Source organism: Engystomops pustulosus, chromosome 10, assembly GCF_040894005.1.
Source record: "Engystomops pustulosus chromosome 10, aEngPut4.maternal, whole genome shotgun sequence".
Classification (NCBI taxonomy): domain Eukaryota; kingdom Metazoa; phylum Chordata; class Amphibia; order Anura; family Leptodactylidae; genus Engystomops; species Engystomops pustulosus.
In genome coordinates this window covers 593,018-615,824 of record NC_092420.1, presented here as the reverse complement: position 1 = coordinate 615,824, position 22,807 = coordinate 593,018, and the positions used below count along the sequence as shown (strand labels likewise).

General features: G+C 58.6%; 1 protein-coding gene across 6 annotated transcripts in view; it reads right to left on the bottom strand.

The window, feature by feature from the left end:
• Window positions 1–22,807, bottom strand: part of LOC140105167 (semaphorin-3F-like) — a 70,596-nt gene that overhangs the window by 35,884 nt on the left and 11,905 nt on the right. For 5 of the 6 annotated variants that reach the window (XM_072129106.1, XM_072129109.1, XM_072129107.1 and 2 more), the window contains exon 2: window positions 14,397–14,521. In XM_072129106.1, the coding sequence (XP_071985207.1) occupies window positions 14,397–14,505 (109 nt within the window). In that variant the 5' untranslated portion in view covers window positions 14,506–14,521. Of the gene's footprint in view, window positions 1–9,742; window positions 9,789–14,396; window positions 14,522–22,807 lie in introns of those variants that run through there. The other variant, XM_072129111.1, reaches the window with a different exon arrangement.

The following is a 22,807-nucleotide window of genomic DNA, read 5'->3' as shown; positions in this document are numbered from 1 at the left end:
TGATTTCTTCACTCTTCTTCTGCTCTCCATGGCTAACACGGTACAAATCTACACTACTAGGTATTTGGGAGCAGAGAGGGGGCGATAAGGTCGGGAGAACATGAGGTTATTAACCCCTGTGTGACTGATAACCCCAGACACCAGGCAATGGGTTAATGGCTTCCCAGCAGGTCACATTCCAGGAGGAGACAAGGAGTCTGCAAAAAAACGGGGATGAGGGAAGGAAATACGGGGGAGACGCTCACGAGACATAAAAGAGCGGCCGCTGCCGGGGGACACACGGAAAGGAGGGCGCAACAAGCAGAGAGGAACACGGGCAGTGCGGCAGCTACAGATCAGGGGGGCCAGAGCGGCGGCACAGGCACCCCCCAGGGAGCAGGAGCGGCGGCACAGGCACCCGCCAACCCCCGGGGAGCAGGAGCGGCGGCACAGGCACCCGCCAACCCCTGGGGAGCAGGAGCGGAGGCACAGGCACCCCCCGGGGAGCAGGAGCGGAGGCACAGGCACCCCCCAGCCCCCCGGGGAGCAGGAGCGGCGGCACAGGCACCCCCCAGCCCCCCGGGGAGCAGGAGCGGCGGCACAGGCACCCGCCAGCCCCCCGGGGAGCAGGAGCGGCGGCACAGGCACCCGCCAGCCCCCCGGGGAGCAGGAGCGGCGGCACAGGCACCCTCCAGCCCCCCGGGGAGCAGGAGCAGAGGCACAGGCACCCTCCAGCCCCCCGGGGAGCAGGAGCAGAGGCACAGGCACCCTCCAGCCCCCCGGGGAGCAGGAGCAGAGGCACAGGCACCCCCCAGCCCCCCGGGGAGCAGGAGCGGCGGCATAGGCACCCCCCAGCCCCCCGGGGAGCAGGAGCGGCGGCACAGGCACCCCCCAGCTCCCCGGGGAGCAGGAGCGGCGGCACAGGCACCCCCCCCAGCCCCCCGGGGAGCAGGAGCGGCGGCACAGGCACCCCCCAGCCCCCCGGGGAGCAGGAGCGGCGGCACAGGCACCCCCCAGCTCCCCGGGGAGCAGGAGCGGCGGCACAGGCACCCCCCCCAGCCCCCCGGGGAGCAGGAGCAGAGGCACAGGCACCCTCCAGCCCCCCGGGGAGCAGGAGCAGAGGCACAGGCACCCCCCAGCCCCCCGGGGAGCAGGAGCGGCGGCATAGGCACCCCCCAGCCCCCCGGGGAGCAGGAGCGGCGGCATAGGCACCCCCCAGCTCCCCGGGGAGCAGGAGCGGCGGCACAGGCACCCCCCCCAGCCCCCCGGGGAGCAGGAGCGGCGGCACAGGCACCCCCCCAGCCCCCCGGGGAGCAGGAGCGGCGGCACAGGCACCCGCCAGCCCCCCGGGGAGCAGGAGCGGAGGCACAGGCACCCCCCCAGCCCCCCGGGGAGCAGGAGCGGCGGCACAGGCACCCGCCAGCCCCCCGGGGAGCAGGAGCGGCGGCACAGGCACCCGCCAGCCCCCCGGGGAGCAGGAGCGGCGGCACAGGCACCCGCCAGCCCCCCGGGGAGCAGGAGCGGCGGCACAGGCACCCGCCAGCCCCCCGGGGAGCAGGAGCGGCGGCACAGGCACCCCCAACCCCCAGGGGCAGGAGCGGCGGCACAGGCACCCCCAACCCCCGGGGAGCAGGAGCGGCGGCACAGGCACCCCCCAGCCCCCCGGGGAGCAGGAGCGGCGGCACAGGCACCCCCAACCCCTGGGGAGCAGGAGCGGCAGCACAGGCACCCCCAACCCCCAGGGGCAGGAGCGGCGGCACAGGCACAGTCATCTGGTGCGGTGCATGTGCTGAAGTCCTTACATTGGTGACACTAGACCCCTCCCGTAAGGGATGGGGGGGCGATGGCTTTGAAGATCCCTCTGCTGCAATTACAGAGCTCAGACCAGGAGTCGCTAATTAGGAACCGGAGAGGAGAAAATTCGGAGGTCACAGGACGGGTAACTGCGCCATAGTTATACAGCCGGAGACAAGACGACGATCAATGACCGAGCACAAAAATCAGAAGGTGCCCCCCCCTCACATTAGTATACGCTACAGGACACCCCCTATATATCTGCAAGCACTATAGGACCACCCCTACCCCCGGGAGATTTTTAAGCGCTACAGCGCCCCCCTATATATCTGCAGGACCCCCCCCCCATATCTGCAAGCATTTCAGGACCCCAAACCCCGCCAATATCTGCACGTGCTGGGGTCGCACACATGCTCCTCAGATTGGAGCGTCCATCTGCTGTGTACTGGACCCCCACATCCAGTCACCGGGGCAGGGGCTTCAGCGTAATATTCTCCAACCAGCGCAGCAGAGTAAGGAGTGGGGTGACCCCTGTACGGCCGCACGCGCCAGGCCCACACCACCCGGGCACACGGCCGCCGCTGCCAATGTCATCATTGTGCACTGGAGACCACACACAGCAAAGTGTTTCCGTAACCTCCCCGGGGTCAGAGCCGCCAGCACAGAGGGCTCATTCATAGCAGCCGGGGCTCGTCCTACACGGATACTAACCACAGCGCCCAACATCCCAGCGCTGCCCCGGGGGGTGCCCATCACACAGATACTAACCACAGCGCCCAAACCTCACCCCACACCCCTGTGCTGCCCCGAGTGCCCATCACACAGCCCTGCGCTGCCCATCACACAGATACTAACCACAGCGCCCAAACCCAACATCCCACAGCCCTGCACTGCCCCGAGTGCCCATCACACAGCCCTGCGCTGCCCCGGGGGTGCCCATCACACAGATACTAACCGCAGCGCCCAAACCTCACCCCACACCCCTGTGCTGCCCCGAGTGCCCATCACACAGATACTAACCACAGCGCCCAAACCCAACATCCCACAGCCCTGCACTGCCCCGAGTGCCCATCACACAGCCCTGCGCTGCTCCGGGGGTGCCCATCACACAGATACTAACCACAGCGCCCAAACCTCACCCCACACCCCTGTGCTGCCCCGAGTGCCCATCACACAGATACTAACCACAGCGCCCAAACCCAACATCCCACAGCCCTGCACTGCCCCGAGTGCCCATCACACAGCCCTGCGCTGCCCCGGGGGTGCCCATCACACAGATACTAACCACAGCGCCCAAACCTCACCCCACACCCCTGTGCTGCCCCGAGTGCCCATCACACAGACCTGCGCTGCCCCAAGTGCCCATCACACAGACCTGCGCTGCCCCGGGGGGTGCCCATCACACAGATACTAACCACAGCGCCCAAACCCAACATCCCACAGCCCTGCACTGCCCCGAGTGCCCATCACACAGCCCTGCGCTGCCCCGGGGGTGCCCATCACACAGATACTAACCACAGCGCCCAAACCTCACCCCACACCCCTGTGCTGCCCCGAGTGCCCATCACACAGACCTGCACTGCCCCGAGTGCCCATCACACAGCCCTGCGCTGCCCCGGGGGTGCCCATCACACAGATACTAACCACAGCGCCCAAACCTCACCCCACACCCCTGTGCTGCCCCGAGTGCCCATCACACAGATACTAACCACAGCGCCCAAACCCAACATCCCACAGCCCTGCACTGCCCCGAGTGCCCATCACACAGCCCTGCGCTGCCCCGGGGGTGCCCATCACACAGATACTAACCACAGCGCCCAAACCTCACCCCACACCCCTGTGCTGCCCCGAGTGCCCATCACACAGACCTGCGCTGCCCCAAGTGCCCATCACACAGACCTGCGCTGCCCCGGGGGGTGCCCATCACACAGATACTAACCACAGCGCCCAAACCCAACATCCCACAGCCCTGCACTGCCCCGAGTGCCCATCACACAGCCCTGCGCTGCCCCGGGGGTGCCCATCACACAGATACTAACCACAGCGCCCAAACCTCACCCCACACCCCTGTGCTGCCCCGAGTGCCCATCACACAGACCTGCGCTGCCCCAAGTGCCCATCACACAGACCTGCGCTGCCCCGGGGGGTGCCCATCACACAGATACTAACCACAGCGCCCAAACCCAACATCCCACAGCCCTGCACTGCCCCGGGGGTGCCCATCACACAGATACTAACCACAGCACCCAAATCCAACATCCCACAGCCCTGCACTGCCCCGAGTGCCCATCACACAGATACTAACCGCAGCGCCCAAACCTCACCCCACACCCCTGTGCTGCCCCGAGTGCCCATAACACAGATACTAACCACAGCGCCCAAACCCAACATCCCACAGCCCTGCACTGCCCCGAGTGCCCATCACACAGCCCTGCGCTGACCCGGGGGTGCCCATCACACAGATACTAACCACAGCGCCCTAACCTCACCCCACACCCCTGTGCTGCCCCCGAGTGCCCATCACACAGCCCTGCGCTGCCCATCACACAGATACTAACCACAGCGCCCAAACCCAACATCCCACAGCCTGCGCTGCCCCGAGTGCCCATCACACAGATACTAACCACAGCGCCCAAACCCAACATCCCACAGCCCTGTGCTGCCCTGAGAACCCATCACACAGCCCTGCCGCTGCCCCGGGGGTGCCCATCACCCGTCATACAGAGCCCTGCGCTGCCCCCTACCACCGATATAACCCCATGACAGAGCCACAGGCAAGAAGGTGACATGAGGGAGACGTGACGAGGGGGCTGGGTGCCTGCCGTCTGGGGGGGGGGGGGGCGCGCTGCAGGATTGAAGGAAATGAACAATAACTTTTTATGAATTGTCCCATTTATTTTTAATAAGGAGCAGAGGAAACGAGGTAAAAAGTTATAACCGCATCACAAGTACGTCAGCGCAGCCAAGAATAACACGGGACATCCCAGTGCTGGAGGGATACGCTCCACCGAGGGGGCAGGGGGCGCGCGTGCTGGAGGGATACGCTCCACCGAGGGGGCAGGGGGCGCGCGTGCTGGAGGGATACACTGCACAGAGGGGGCAGGGGGTGCGCGTGCTGGAGGGATACACTGCACAGAGGGGGCAGGGGCGCGTGTGCTGGGGGGATACACTGCACAGAGGGGGCAGGGGTGCGTGTGCTGGGGGGGATACACTGCACAGAGGGGGCAGGGGGTGCGTGTGCTGGAGGGATACACTGCACAGAGGGGGCAGGGGGTGCGCGTGCTGGAGGATACACTGCACAGAGGGGGCAGGGGCGCGTGTGCTGGGGGATACACTGCACAGAGGGGGCAGGGGCGCGCGTGCTGGAGGGATACACTGCACAGAGGGGGCAGGGGGTGCGCGTGCTGGAGGATACACTACAGCGGGGCGGGGGGAGGGGGGGGGCAGGGGGTGCGCGTGCTGGAGGGATACACTACAACGGATGTAGTAGTAAGTAGTAAGGACCCGACAACAACCATCAGAGCGTGAGCAGAGGTGCAAGGACCCGCAGTATCACACAGGATAGGATCAGATACAGGGCTCAGTATCACACAGGATAGGATTAGATACACAGCGCAGTATCACACAGGATAGGATTAGATACACAGCGCAGTATCACACAGGATAGGATTAGATACACAGCGCAGTATCACACAGGATGGGATTAGATACACAGCGCAGTATCACACAGGATGGGATTAGATACAGGGCTCAGTATCACACAGGATAGGATAAGATACAGGGCTCAGTATCACACAGGATAGGGATTAGATACACGGCGCAGTATCACACAGGATAGGATTAGATACAGGGCTCAGTATCACACAGGATAGGATTAGATACAGGGCTCAGTATCACACAGGATAAGATTAGATACAGGGCTCAGTATCACACAGGATAGGATCAGATACAGGGCTCAGTATCACACAGGATAGGATCAGATACAGGGCTCAGTATCACACAGGATAGGATTAGATACACAGCGCAGTATCACACAGGATGGGATTAGATACACAGCGCAGTATCACACAGGATAGGATTAGATACACAGCGCAGTATCACACAGGATAGGATTAGATACACAGCGCAGTATCACACAGGATGGATTAGATACAGGCTCAGTATCACACAGGATAGGATTAGATACAGGGCTCAGTATCACACAGGATAGGATAAGATACAGGGCTCAGTATCACACAGGATAGGATTAGATACACGGCGCAGTATCACACAGGATAGGATTAGATACAGGGCTCAGTATCACACAGGATAGGATTAGATACAGGGCTCAGTATCACACAGGATAGGATTAGAATACAGGGCTCAGTATCACACAGGATAGGATTAGATACAGGGCTCAGTATCACACAGGATAGGATTAGATACAGGGCTCAGTATCACACAGGATAGGATTAGATACAGGGCTCAGTATCACACAGGATAGGATTAGATACAGGGCTCAGTATCACACAGGATAGGATTAGATACAGGGCTCAGTATCACACAGGATAGGATTAGATACAGGGCTCAGTATCACACAGGATAGGATTAGATACAGGGCTCAGTATCAACACAGGATAGGATTAGATACAGGGCTCAGTATCACACAGGATAGGATTAGATACAGGGCTCAGTATCACACAGGATAGGATTAGATACAGGGCTCAGTATCACACAGGATAGGATTAGGATACAGGGCTCAGTATCACACAGGATAGGATTAGATACAGGGCTCAGTATCACACAGGATAGGATTAGATACAGGCTCAGTATCACACAGGATAGGATTAGATACAGGGCTCAGTATCACACAGGATAGGATTAGATACAGGGCTCAGTATCACACAGGATGGATTAGATACAGGGCTTCAGTATCACAAGATCACACGAGTGATTCGGCTCAGTATCACAGGAAATAACATCGCACACAGGATAGGATTAGATACAGGCTCAGTATCACACAGGATAGATTAGATACAGGGCTCAGTATCACACAGGATTAGATACAGGGCTCAGTATCACACAGGATAGGATTAGATACAGGGCTCAGTATCACACAGGATAGGATTAGATACAGGGCTCAGTATCACACAGGATAGGATTAGATACAGGGCTCAGTATCACACAGGATAGGATTAGATACAGGGCTCAGTATCACACAGGATAGGATTAGATACAGGGCTCAGTATCACACAGGATAGGATCAGATACAGGGCTCAGTATCACACAGGATAGGATTAGATACAGGGCTCAGAATCACACAGCATAGGATCAGATACAGGGCTCAGTATCACACAGGATAGGATTAGATACAGGGCTCAGTATCACACAGGATAGGATTAGATACAGGGCTTAGTATCACACAGGATAGGATTAGATACAGGGCTCAGTATCACACAGGATAGGATTAGATACAGGGCTCAGTATCACACAGGATAGGATTAGATACACTGCGCAGTATCACACAGGATAGGATCAGATACAGGGCTCAGTATCACACAGGATAGGATTAGATACAGGGCGCAGTATCACACAGGATAGGATTAGATACAGGGCTCAGTATCACACAGGATAGGATAAGATACAGGGCTCAGTATCACACAGGATAGGATTAGATACACGGCGCAGTATCACACAGGATAGGATTAGATACAGGGCTCAGTATCACACAGGATAGGATTAGATACAGGGCTCAGTATCACACAGGATAGGATTAGATACAGGGCTCAGTATCACACAGGATAGGATTAGATACAGGGCTCAGTATCACACAGGATAGGATTAGATACAGGGCTCAGTCTCAGCCCTCAGAGGTCAGAGGTCAGAGGTCATCCCCGTCACTCCCTGAAGAAGGAAATCCTGACTGGGTCTAGTGGGTCGGGCGGTACCACGGGAAGTCTCCACTCCACAAGGGCAGGAAATGTTTGTGTGGTCACCAGGACACGGCAGGAATATACATCCATTACACGACCAGGACAGGACTGCGTCCGGCTACTGCTCTCTGTTATCAGCAGAATCCATCCCGGTCACATGAGATCCCTGCATTTCAGCGGCATCCAGGCCCATATAGATATATCCGCCCCCCCCCCCGTCATCCGGGCCCATATAGATATCCCCCCCGTCATCTGGGCCCATATAGATATCCCCCCCCCCAGGCCCATATAGATATCCCCCCCCCAGGATCCAGGCCCATATAGATATCCCCCCCCCCAGGATCCAGGCCCATATAGATATCCCCCCCCCCAGGATCCAGGCCCATATAGATATCCCCCCCCCAGGATCCAGGCCCATATAGATATCCCCCCCCCCAGGATCCAGGCCCATATAGATATCCCCCCCCCCAGGATCCAGGCCCATATAGATATCCCCCCCCCCCAGGATCCAGGCCCATATAGATATCCCCCCCCCCCAGGATCCAGGCCCATATAGATATCCCCCCCCCCCAGGATCCAGGCCCATATAGATATCCCCCCCCCCAGGATCCAGGCCCATATAGATAACCCCCCCCCCCAGGATCCAGGCCCATATAGATAACCCCCCCCCCAGGATCCAGGCCCATATAGATATCCCCCCCCCCAGGATCCAGGCCCATATAGATATCCGCTCCCCCCGGTCATCCGGGCCCATATAGATATCCGCCCCCCCCCAGGATCCAGGCCCATATAGATATCCCCCCCCCCCAGGATCCAGGCCATATAGATATCCGCTCTCCCCCACCCCTCATCCTGCCCCATATAGATATTCCCCCCCCCCCCGTTATCCAGGCCCATATAGATATCTGCGTCAGCCCCCCCACCCCAGCACCTAGGCCCATATATAGGACACACAGGGAACACTTGTGGGGTCACAACACTCAAAATCATTAGTCTAGCCAAGGATATCAGTGCAGACAAGCCCCCGCTCCCCCCACAGTTAGCGGAGCCCCCGCTCCCCCCACAGTTAGCGGAGCCCCCGCTCCCCCCACAGTTAGCGGAGCCCCCGCTCCCCCCACAGTTAGCGGAGCCCCCGCTCCCCCCACAGTTAGCGAGCCCCCGCTCCCCCCACAGTTAGCGGAGCCCCCGCTCCCCCCACAGTTAGCGGAGCCCCCGCTCCCCCCACAGTTAGCGGAGCCCCCGCTCCCCCCACAGTTAGCGGAGCCCCCGCTCCCCCCACAGTTAGCGGAGCCCCCGCTCCCCCCACAGTTAGCGGAGCCCCCGCTCCCCCACAGTTAGCGGAGCCCCGCTCCCCCCACAGTTAGCGAGCCCCCGCTCCCCCCACAGTTAGCGGAGCCCCCGCTCCCCCCACAGTTAGCGGAGCCCCCGCTCCCCCCACAGTTAGCGGAGCCCCCGCTCCCCCCACAGTTAGCGGAGCCCCCGCTCCCCCCACAGTTAGCGGAGCCCCCGCTCCCCCCACAGTTAGCGGAGCCCCCGCTCCCCCCACAGTTAGCGGAGCCCCCGCTCCCCCCACAGTTAGCGGAGCCCCCGCTCCCCCCACAGTTAGCGGAGCCCCCGCTCCCCCCACAGTTAGCGGAGCCCCCGCTCCCCCCACAGTTAGCGGAGCCCCCGCTCCCCCCACAGTTAGCGGAGCCCCCGCTCCCCCACAGTTAGCGGAGCCCCCGCTCCCCCCACAGTTAGCGGAGCCCCCGCTCCCCCCACAGTTAGCGGAGCCCCCGCTCCCCCCACAGTTAGCGGAGCCCCCGCTCCCCCCACAGTTAGCGGGAGCCCCCGCTCCCCCCACAGTTAGCGGAGCCCCGCCTCCCCCCACAGTTACCGGAGCCCCCGCTCCCCCCACAGTTACCGGAGCCCCCGCTCCCCCCACAGTTACCGGAGCCCCCGCTCCCCCCACAGTTACCGGAGCCCCCGCTCCCCCACAGTTACCGGACCCCTGCTCCCCCACAGTTACCGGAGCCCCCCCCCCCGCAGTTACCGGAGCCCCCGCTCCCCACAGTTACCGGAGCCCCCGCTCCTGTGAAGTCCCCGGCTGCAGGGATCGCCTGTGAGGAGTCTTGAATGAAGCTTTATTGATAAATGTCACAAGAACAAAACATTTCTGAGGTAAATTTTAAAATCTACAAATTCAACTTAAGAACAAACCTAAAGACCCTCGTACGTGACCCGGGGGCGGCAGATAATAGAGGAGAGGTCATGGGGGTCCCACCTACTCCAGCTCAGGGCACAATGTGGGTGACAGATGGACGACTCCCTCTGATGTGACAATGCGCAGGGTGATTGGCAGCCGTCACTCCCACACGGGGATTAGGGAGGATGATGGACTGCACATAAAGACAAATTGTGACCTCTGACCTTCCAGGTGCTAATCCAGGCGAGAGCGGCTGCGTCCACAGGGCGCGAGTCCTGACAAATAACATCTTATAAAGGACAAGCTGCTATTACCGGAGACGCCCATCATGTCCAGGGATAAACAGGACGTCCGCCTGAGCGCTACCCTGCATACAATAACCTGACCCGCTTCTATGACCATGACCTCTGCGCTGACCTCCGCACTGACCGCCGCCCGTACCCATCGCCTGCGCCATGACCTCCGCCTGTAACCATCGCCTGCGCCATGACCGCCGCCTGTAACCATCGCCTGCGCCATGACCTCCGCCTGTAACCATCGCCTGCTCCATGACCTCCGCCCGTAACCATCGCCTGCGCCATGACCTCCGCCCGTAACCATCGCCTGCGCCATGACCTCCGCCCGTAACCATCGCCTGCGCCATGACCTCCGCCCGTAACCATCGCCTGCGCCATGACCTCCGCCTGTAACCATCGCCTGCGCCATGACCGCCGCCTGTAACCATCGCCTGCAACCATCGCCTGCTCCATGACCGCCGCCTGCAACCATCGCCTGCTCCATGACCGCCGCCTGTAACCATCGCCTGCTCCATGACCGCCGCTGTAACCATCGCCTGCGCCATGACCGCCGCCTGTAACCATCGCCTGCGCCATGACCTCCGCCTGTAACCATCGCCTGCGCCATGACCTCCGCCCGTAACCATCGCCTGCGCCATGACCTCCGCCCGTAACCATCGCCTGCTCCATGACCTCCGCCCGTAACCATCGCCTGCGCCATGACCTCCGCCCGTAACCATCGCCTGCGCCATGACCTCCGCCCGTAACCATCGCCTGCGCCATGACCTCCGCCCGTAACCATCGCCTGCGCCATGACCTCCGCCCGTAACCATCGCCTGCGCCATGACCTCCGCCTGTAACCATCGCCTGCGCCATGACCGCCGCCTGTAACCATCGCCTGCAACCATCGCCTGCTCCGCCTGCACCATCCTCTCCATGACCTCCGCCTGTAACCATCGCCTGCTCCATGACCTCCGCCTGTAACCATCGCCTGCTCCATGACCTCCGCCTGTAACCATCGCCTGCTCCATGACCGCCGCCTGTAACCATCCGCCTGCTCCATGACCGCCGCCTGTAACCATCGCCTGCTCCATGACCTCCGCCTGTAACCATCGCCTGCTCCATGACCGCCGCCTGTAACCATCGCCTGCTCCATGACCGCCGCCTGTAACCATCGCCTGCTCCATGACCGCCGCCTGTAACCATCGCCTGCTCCATGACCGCCGCCTGTAACCATCGCCTGCTCCATGACCGCCGCCTGTAACCATCGCCTGCTCCATGACCTCCGCCTGTAACCATCGCCTGCTCCATGACCTCCGCCTGTAACCATCGCCTGCTCCATGACCTCCGCCTGTAACCATCGCCTGCTCCATGACCTCCGCCTGTACCATCGCCTGCTCCATGACCTCCGCCTGTAACCATCGCCTGCTCCATGACCGCCGCCTGTAACCATCGCCTGCTCCATGACCTCCGCCTGTAACCATCGCTGGAATGATGACGTGTAAGTCGAGGTCCTGACTTCTGCTCACTGACTTGGATACTGAAGGGTTAACTTGTAAAGCGGCTCTTGACATGAAGTGGTTAACAAGCGCTGGGGGCCGCCGCGCTCCTCATCCCGCTGGTCCCCATAGGAAATCACTGCGCCAGGAAAACCCATTACCATCCTGTCTGTGTCAATTAGCTTCTAATTATGGCCGTGTAAAGCTCGGGAGATAATTAACATGTAAATGACATTACAGTGTTTATAGTCAATAAAGCCTCCGGGGCCCGGGGGGGGGACGCCACCCGACAGCGGCTGCCCCGGGACCTGGCACAGAACCTGGGGTCACCCGACAGCGGCTGCCCCGGGACCTGGCACAGAACCTGGGGTCACCCGACAGCGGCTGCCCCGGACCTGGCACAGAACCTGGGGTCACCGTGCCCCCCGTACCACCCCAGGACAATGCACAGAATCAGGGGTCACAGCCCCCCCAAGCACCACCCCAGGACAATGCACAGAATCAGGGGTCACAGCCCCCCCAAGCACCACCCCAGGACAATGCACAGAATCTGGGGTCACCGTGCCCCCCGCACCACCCCAGAACAATGCACAGAATCTGGGGTCACCGTGCCCCCCAAGCCCACCCCAGGAAAATGCACAGAATCTGGGGTCACCACACCTCCCTAATCACCCCGTACAGACCGGACCCCCGTATTATCCCAAAATTAAGGAATGGAGTAAAAATAAAAAAACTTTCTAGAACAAATTCTGAATTGAAAGGACCAATCATGGCAAATAATCTGACTCATACCCGAAATTGCTGTTGAAGGTCCTGGTGGTGACACAGACGCTCCAGGACCTGCACCAGGGTCACCAGCTTTCTATGGGACAATGTACATCCGATTCAGCAGCGAGCGGGGGGGGGGTCAGTATCCGCAGCGCGGGACACGTGTAGATTGCAGGGCTCCCGCCTCATACATACACACACACACGTGTAGATTGCAGGGCTGCCGGCTTATACATACACACACACACACACACACGTGTAGATTGCAGGGCTCCCGTCCCATACATATATACACACACACACACACACACACACACGTGTAGATTGCAGGGCTCCCGCCTCATACATATATACACACACACACGTGTAGATTGCAGGGCTCCCGTCCCATACATACACACACGTGTAGATTGCAGGGCTCCCGCCTCATACATACACACACACACACACACACACACACGTGTAGATTGCAGGGCTCCCGCCTCATACATACACACACACGTGTAGATTGCAGGGCTCCCGCCTCACATACACACACACGTGTAGATTGCAGGGATCCCGCCTCATACATACACACGTGTAGATTGCAGGGATCCCGCCTCATACATACACACGTGTAGATTGCAGGGCTCCCGCCTCATACATACAGACGCACACACGTGTAGATTGCAGGGCTCCCGCCTCATACATACACACGTGTAGATTGCAGGGCTCCCGCCTCATACATACACACGTGTAGATTGCAGGGCTCCCGCCTCATACATACACACACACACACACAGACACACACACACACACACACACACACGTGTAGATTGCAGGGCTCCCGCCTCATACATACACACACACACACACAGACACACACACACACACACACACACACACGTGTAGATTGCAGGGCTCCCGCCTCATACATACACACACACACACACACACGTGTAGATTGCAGGGATCCCGCCTCATACATACACACGTGTAGATTGCAGGGCTCCCGCCTGATACATACACACACACACACACACACACGTGTAGATTGCAGGGCTCCCGCCTCATACATACACACACACACACGTGTAGATTGCAGGGCTCCCGCCTCATTCATACACACACACACACACACACACACGTGTAGATTGCAGGGCTCCCGCCTCATACATACACACACACACACACACGTGTAGATTGCAGGGCTCCCGCCTCATACATACACACACGTGTAGATTGCAGGGCTCCCGCCTCATACATACATACACACGTGTAGATTGCATGTACCTGGTCACCTTCAGGTCTGGTTTATGGGGATAGGGGGGGGGGGGGAGGAATAAACCGCAGCCCGGATTCAGGGGGCGATGGGGAAGGGTCTGGAGTTACAGCGCTACAGACATGGAGAGTTACAAGGAATTTTGGAAAGGGACCAAGTGAACAGAAACATTAGTGGGGTGGAGCGTAGGGCCCAGGACCTACACACGGGGCGTCATGTATGTACGAGCCTCCTCAATGAGCCGGCACACAGGCTCCAGTAATTGCCGCATTTACCTGCGGATGGGGGGGGGGGCGCAGCTTCATTTGCCTAATATCAGGTTGGGGAGGCACGAGCCGCTCTTACAGGAGACAGAAAGCCCCGAGATTGGCAGATAATTATACCTGCTGGTGCTGCGGCTGTCAGGGGACCCCCTACAGGCGAGGGAGGGGGGAGGAGAGCGAGCGGGAGGAGGGGGTGCGCAGGGAAGGCAGACCCCAAAGCCACACTGAACAAAAGATTCATGATAATGTATGAAATAAGGAGCAGAGCCATGGCCACCGCTGCTATGGAAGCCCCCACTCATACATCACCTGGCACACAAGGGGTTAATGGCGAGCGCACGCATTGATTGCGCTGACCCCCCCACCCGATCCTCCCGGAACATCTCCCGCAGAGCGGCTGAGAAACCATCAGAACAAATGGAGGGTTAACCTCCTGAGTGCCGGAGCAGCGGCCTCTTACCTCGGAACGAGAGCTGCACCCGAGGGGTTGGCGGGGTCGAATCCTTGGCCGTGGTAAAGCACAAACCAATCAGGACGCAGAGAAGAAGCGGAGGGTCCTGAGGACGCATGGCGCAAGACAAGAACCTGTGGACAAAACAGAGAAGAGAATGAACCCCAAAATACTTACAGTCACACCCGTCATCTGCTGCCCATGGGGGTGGTGACCCCGGCCCTGCCACCCTAACCCAGGGCCGCTTATGGGGAGGGAGGGTGACCCCATCATCTGCTGCCCATGGGGGTGGTGACCCCGGCCCTGCCACCCTAACCCAGGGCCGCTTATGGGGAGGGAGGGTGACCCCATCATCTGCTGCCCATGGGGAGGGGTAACCCCAGCCCTGCCACCCTAACCCAGGGCCGCTTATGGGGAGGGAGGGTGACCCCATCATCTGCCGCCCATGAGGAGGGGTAACCCCAGCCCTGCCACCCTAACCCAGGGCCGCTTATGGGGAGGGAGGGTGACCCCATCATCTGCTGCCCATGGGGAGGGGTAACCCCGGCCCTGCCACCCTAACCCAGGGCCGCTTATGGGGAGGGTGACCCCATCATCTGCTGCCCATGGGGGTGGTGACCCCGGCCCTGCCACCCTAACCCAGGGCCGCTTATGGGGAGGGTGACCCCATCATCTGCTGCCCATGGGGGTGGTGACCCCGGCCCTGCCACCCTAACCCAGGGCCGCTTATGGGGAGGGAGGGTGACCCCATCATCTGCTGCCCATGGGGGTGGTGACCCCGGCCCTGCCACCCTAACCCAGGGCCGCTTATGGGGAGGGAGGGTGACCCCATCATCTGCTGCCCATGGGGGTGGTGACCCCGGCCCTGCCACCCTAACCCAGGGCCGCTTATGGGGAGGGAGGGTGACCCCATCATCTGCTGCCCATGGGGGTGGTGACCCCAGCCCTGCCACCCTAACCCAGGGCCGCTTATGGGGAGGGAGGGTGACCCCATCATCTGCCGCCCATGGGGGTTGTGACCCCGGCCCTGCCACCTATGGGGAGGGCCGACTTCAGGCCTGCCAACCATGGGGTGACCATGGGCCTGCCACCCTAACCAAGGGCCGATTAGGGGGAGGGAGGGGGGACCCCCATCATCTGCTGCCCATGGGGGTCGTGATCCAGGCCCTGCTGCCTATGGTGAGGGCCGACCACAGGCCTGCCAACCATGGGGAGGAGGTGACCTCAGATGAGGGGCACCCATGTTAACCCAAAACCAGGGCCGCCCATGAGGGGGGGCACATACTGATCTGCTGGAGCCTGGGCCCTCTCTGGACAGCTTTTGGGAGGGGTGCGTGGCTGCTTATACCTGCGGGAAATATGGAAGAAACTGGAGTCACATCTACAGGAAGATCTCAGAGAGACACGAGACCCCCGGGTGATATCTGACAACTTGTGATCAGGTAAAAGATAACGACACGAGGAGTCACTTCTACCTGGCGATTATATCCCAACATCTACTGACCGGACCGGTGACCCCCTCAGGCCAGATAGTATAAGTGTGATGTCATCTGCAGGGGGCGGGGCTGTGACCACCTCCCACACATGCTGTGCCGCTGTTACTGTGGATTGTGTGTGGTGTTGCCCTTTAACATGCTTCTTGTACACTACAGGATTATTTCTAAAGTAAAATGAAAACCTGATGAAATCTCCTCCAGATAAGTGAAGGCCTGGCGTCCTAATCACAATCATCTGCAGCGCGCGGCTCAATCAGCAGTAGACGAGATGGGACAAGTGTTCACAGGAGCAAACCCTCAGCTCTGATAAGGCAAGTGATCTGAGCTCTTCCCAGAGCCGCAGTATCAGGAGTGGGAGACCCCCGGCCAGAGCCTCAGACAGGAGGTAATACCAACCAAGGGTGGCCCCCCCCCAGCCCAGTGCCGTGTACCCCAACTCCATAGGAAGCACCCCCAGCCCAGTGCCGTGTACCCCAACTCCATAGGTAGCACCCCCAGCCCAGTGCCATGTACCCCGACCCCTCATCTGATCACAATCCCCCCCATAGGGGGATGGCACCAGCCCAGTGCCGTGTACCCCGGACCCCTCATCCGATCACAATCCCCCCCATGGGATGACACCAGCCCAGTGCCGTGTACCCCGACCCCTCATCCGATCACAATCCCCCCCATAGGGGATGACACCAGCCCAGTGCCGTGTACCCCGACCCCTCATCCGATCACAATCCCCCCCATAGGGGATGACACCAGCCCAGTGCCGTGTACCCCGACCCCTCATCTGATCACAATCCCCCCCATAGGGGATGACACCAGCCCAGTGCCGTGTACCCCGACCCCTCATCCGATCACAATCCCCCCCATAGGGGATGACACCAGCCCAGTGCCGTGTACCCCGACCCCTCATCCGATCACAATCCCCCCCATAGGGGATGACACCAGCCCAGTGCCGTGTACCCCGACCCCTCATCCGATCACAATCCCCCCCATAGGGGATGACACCAGCCCAGTGCCGTGTACCCCGACCCCTCATCTGATCACAATCCCCCCCATAGGGGATGACACCAGCCCAGTGCCGTGTACCCCGACCCCTCATCCGATCACAATCCCCCCCATAGGGGATGACACCAGCCCAGTGCCGTGTACCCCGACCCCTCATCCGATCACAATCCCCCCCATAGGGGATGACACCAGCCCAGTGCCGTGTACCCGGACCCCTCATCCGATCACAATCCCCCCCATAGGGGATGACACCAGCCCAGTGCCGTGTACCCCGACCCCTCATCTGATCACAATCCCCCCCATAGGGGATGACACCAGCCCAGTGCCGTGTACCCGGACCCCTCATCCGATCACAATCCCCCCCATAGGGGATGACACCAGCCCAGTGCCGTGTACCCCGACCCCTCATCCGATCACAATCCCCCCCATAGGGGATGACACCAGCCCAGTGCCGTGTACCCCGACCCCTCATCTGATCACAATCCCCCCCATAGGGGATGACACCAGCCCAGTGCCGTGTACCCGGACCCCTCATCCGATCACAATCCCCCCCATAGGGGATGACACCAGCCCAGTGCCGTGTACCCCGACCCCTCATCCGATCACAATCCCCCCCATAGGGGATGACACCAGCCCAGTGCCGTGTACCCGGACCCCTCATCCGATCACAATCCCCCCCATAGGGGATGACACCAGCCCAGTGCCGTGTACCCCGACCCCTCATCTGATCACAATCCCCCCCATAGGGGATGACACCAGCCCAGTGCCGTGTACCCGGACCCCTCATCCGATCACAATCCCCCCCATAGGGGATGACACCAGCCCAGTGCCGTGTACCCCGACCCCTCATCCGATCACAATCCCCCCCATAGGGGATGACACCAGCCCAGTGCCGTGTACCCCGACCCCTCATCTGATCACAATCCCCCCCATAGGGGATGACACCAGCCCAGTGCCGTGTACCCCGACCCCTCATCTGATCACAATCCCCCCCATAGGGGATGACACCAGCCCAGTGCCGTGTACCCCGACCCCTCATCCGATCACAATCCCCCCCATAGGGGATGACACCAGCCCAGTGCCGTGTACCCCGACCCCTCATCTGATCACAATCCGGGTATCGCTGCTGCCACGAGGCTGATGGGTGAAGTAAATGCAGGAATTCTCATATAGGAGGGAGACAATAGCGGCTCCGGGTGATGGAGAGGGGCTCCCTGCCTGACCCAGAGCCTTTATACCTCTGACTATTGGGGGACGAGTTCAGGGTCAGTGCCAGATCTTAGAGACTTTTATCTGACTGAGGGGCGGCCCGCTACCTCCTCCATTGTCTGGGGTAACCCACATTTATCACTGCCAGCCCATAGGCGCGTGCGTCCTGCGCGGCCGCTCCCCCCCCCTCATTAGTCTTGGATCACACTGCCGCCATTGGGCTCGGACCCTCTATTCCCGGACACACGCGGTTTCGTCCTCACTGTTTGCTTTGGCTTCTCTTAGAATCGTCCACGCGGTGACTGGAAAGTGACAAGGAGGAGGCGATGCATAAATAAACACGTCCTCTCCTTATCTCCATCGCGACAATCCCCTGCCGGGCGCACATAAGCCTCATAGCGGGAATGTTTGTGTAACGCTCACCTCACACGGCTGACGATTAACCCCTCGCCTTCCCGGGTAACAGGCCCGGTACCAAACGCAGGACTGGTGTCATTTCAAGGAAATAGGGAAAAACCCTACATAATAGGTTCCCTTATACCTCAGCGCCGCGCGGCAGTCACAAAGGAACCTTTTTTATTATCGCTTTCCGTTAATTGATATTTTGAAAGAGTTTCTTTATAATCGAGCGAGAAGGGAGGAGGACGAGGAATAAAAAGAGGCCGACGCTGAAGGACCGCGACTTGTGGCTGACAGCCTGCCGCCAGGTAGATGTGGGGGTCCGGCCTGCGTCTCGTCTCTTTACCCAAGATTCTGTGTACACGCTGAGGAGAGTAGTCCTGGAGCAGGGACCAGAACCAACGCCATGTAATAGTGACAGGACTGAGGCAGCCGTCAGCAAGGCTCCTTATATCTAATATTCTGTGTACACGCTGAGAGGAGTAGTCCTGGAGCAGGGACCAGAACCAACGCCATGTAATGGTGACAGGACTGAGGCAGCCATCAGCAAGGCTCCTTATCTAATATTCTGTGTACACGCTGAGAGGAGTAGTCCTGGAGCAGGGACCAGAACCAACGCCATGTAATGGTGACAGGACTGAGGCAGCAATCAGCAAGGCTCCTTATCTAATATTCTGTGTACACGCTGAGAGGAGTAGTCCTGGAGCAGAGACCAGAACCAATGCCATGTAATGGTGACAGGACTGAGGCAGCCATCAGCAAGGCTCCTTATACCTAATATTCTGTGTACATGCTGAGAGGAGTAGTCCTGGAGCAGGGACCAGAACCAACGCCATGTAATGGTGACAGGACTGAGGCAGCCATCAGCAAGGCTCCTTATACCTAATATTCTGTGTACACGCTGAGAGGAGTAGTCCTGGAGCAGGGACCAGAACCAACGCCATGTAATGGTGACAGGACTGAGGCAGCCATCAGCAAGGCTCCTTATATCTAATATTCTGTGTACACGCTGAGGGCAGTAGTCCTGGGAGCAGAGACCAGAACCAACGCCATGTAATGGTGACAGGACTGAGGCAGCCATCAGCAAGGCTCCTTATATCTAATATTCTGTGTACACGCTGAGGGGAGTAGTCCTGGAGCAGAGACCAGAACCAACGCCATGTAATAGTGACAGGACTGAGGCAGCCATCAGCAAGGCTCCTTATACCTAATATTCTGTGTACACGCTGAGAGGAGTAGTCCTGGAGCAGAGACCAGAACCAACGCCATGTAATAGTGACAGGACTGAGGCAGCCATCAGCAAGGCTCCTTATACCTAATATTCTGTGTACACGCTGAGAGGAGTAGTCCTGGAGCAGGGACCAGAACCAACGCCATGTAATAGTGACAGGACTGAGGCAGCCATCAGCAAGGCTCCTTATCTAATATTCTGTGTACACGCTGAGAGGAGTAGTCCTGGAGCAGGGACCAGAACCAACGCCATGTAATGGTGACAGGACTGAGGCAGCCATCAGCAAGGCTCCTTATATCTAATATTCTGTAACTGAGAGGAGTAGTCCTGGAGCAGGGACCAGAACCAACGCCATGTAATAGTGACAGGACTGAGGCAGCCATCAGCAAGGCTCCTTATATCTAATATTATGTAACTGAGAGGAGTAGTCCTGGAGCAGGGACCAGAACCAACGCCATGTAATAGTGACAGGACTGAGGCAGCCATCAGCAAGGCTCCCTATATCTAATATTCTGTGTACACGCTGAGGGGAGTAGTCCTGGAGCAGAGACCAGAACCAATGCCATGTAATGGTGACAGGACTGAGGCAGCCATCAGCAAGGCTCCTTATCTAATATTCTGTGTACACGCTGAGAGGAGTAGTCCTGGAGCAGGGACCAGAACCAACGCCATGTAATAGTGACAGGACTGAGGCAGCCATCAGCAAGGCTCCTTATACCTAATATTCTGTGTACACGCTGAGGGGAGTAGTCCTGGAGCAGAGACCAGAACCAACGCCATGTAATAGTGACAGGACTGAGGCAGCCATCAGCAAGGCTCCTTATATCTAATATTCTGTGTACATGCTGAGGGGAGTAGTCCTGGAGCAGGGACCAGAACCAGCGCCATGTAATGGTGACAGGACTGAGGCAGCCATCAGCAAGGCTCCTTATCTAATATTCTGTGTACACGCTGAGAGGAGTAGTCCTGGAGCAGAGACCAGAACCAACGCCATGTAATAGTGACAGGACTGAGGCAGCCATCAGCAAGGCTCCTTATATCTAATATTCTGTGTACACGCTGAGAGGAGTAGTCCTGGAGCAGAGACCAGAACCAACGCCATGTAATAGTGACAGGACTGAGGCAGCCATCAGCAAGGCTCCTCATCTAATATTCTGTGTACACGCTGAGAGGAGTAGTCCTGGAGCAGGGACCAGAACCAACGCCATGTAATGGTGACAGGACTGAGGCAGCCATCAGCAAGGCTCCTTATACCTAATATTCTGTGTACACGCTGAGGGGAGTAGTCCTGGAGCAGAGACCAGAACCAACGCCATGTAATAGTGACAGGACTGAGGCAGCCATCAGCAAGGCTCCTTATATCTAATATTCTGTGTACACGCTGAGGGGAGTAGTCCTGGAGCAGAGACCAGAACCAACGCCATGTAATGGTGACAGGACTGAGGCAGCCATCAGCAAGGCTCCTTATACCTAATATTCTGTGTACACGCTGAGGGGAGTAGTCCTGGAGCAGGGACCAGAACCAGCGCCATGTAATGGTGACAGGACTGAGGCAGCCATCAGCAAGGCTCCTTATACCTAATATTCTGTGTACACGCTGAGAGGAGTAGTCCTGGAGCAGGGACCAGAACCAACGCCATGTAATGGTGACAGGACTGAGGCAGCCATCAGCAAGGCTCCTTATACCTAATATTCTGTGTACACGCTGAGAGGAGTAGTCCTGGAGCAGAGACCAGAACCAACGCCATGTAATAGTGACAGGACTGAGGCAGCCATCAGCAAGGCTCCTTATACCTAATATTCTGTGTACACGCTGAGGGGAGTAGTCCTGGAGCAGAGACCAGAACCAACGCCATGTAATGGTGACAGGACTGAGGCAGCCATCAGCAAGGCTCCTTATACCTAATATTCTGTGTACACGCTGAGAGGAGTAGTCCTGGAGCAGAGACCAGAACCAACGCCATGTAATAGTGACAGGACTGAGGCAGCCATCAGCAAGGCTCCTTATACCTAATATTCTGTGTACACGCTGAGGGGAGTAGTCCTGGAGCAGAGACCAGAACCAACGCCATGTAATGGTGACAGGACTGAGGCAGCCATCAGCAAGGCTCCTTATATCTAATATTCTGTGTACACGCTGAGAGGAGTAGTGCTGGAGCAGAGACCAGAACCAACGCCATGTAATAGTGACAGGACTGAGGCAGCCATCAGCAAGGCTCCTTATACCTAATATTCTGTGTACACGCTGAGGAGAGTAGTCCTGGAGCAGGGACCAGAACCAACGCCATGTAATGGTGACAGGACTGAGGCAGCCATCAGCAAGGCTCCTTATACCTAATATTCTGTGTACACGCTGAGGGGAGTAGTCCTGGAGCAGGGACCAGAACCAACGCCATGTAATGGTGACAGGACTGAGGCAGCCATCAGCAAGGCTCCTTATCTAATATTCTGTGTACACGCTGAGAGGAGTAGTCCTGGAGCAGAGACCAGAACCAACGCCATGTAATAGTGACAGGACTGAGGCAGCCATCAGCAAGGCTCCTTCTCTAATATTCTGTGTACACACTGAGGGGAGTAGTCCTGGGAGCAGAGACTAGAACCAACGCCATGTAATGGTGACAGGACTGAGGCAGCCATCAGCAAGGCTCCTTATACCTAATATTCTGTGTACACGCTGAGGGGAGTAGTCCTGGAGCAGAGACCAGAACCAACGCCATGTAATGGTGACAGGACTGAGGCAGCCATCAGCAAGGCTCCTTATATCTAATATTCTGTGTACACGCTGAGGGCAGTAGTCCTGGAGAAGAGACCAGAACCAACGCCATGTAATGGTGACAGGACTGAGGCAGCCATCAGCAAGGCTCCTTATACCTAATATTCTGTGTACACGCTGAGGGGAGTAGTCCTGGAGCAGGGACCAGAACCAACGCCATGTAATGGTGACAGGACTGAGGCAGCCATCAGCAAGGCTCCTTATCTAATATTCTGTGTACACGCTGAGAGGAGTAGTCCTGGAGCAGAGACCAGAACCAACGCCATGTAATAGTGACAGGACTGAGGCAGCCATCAGCAAGGCTCCTTCTCTA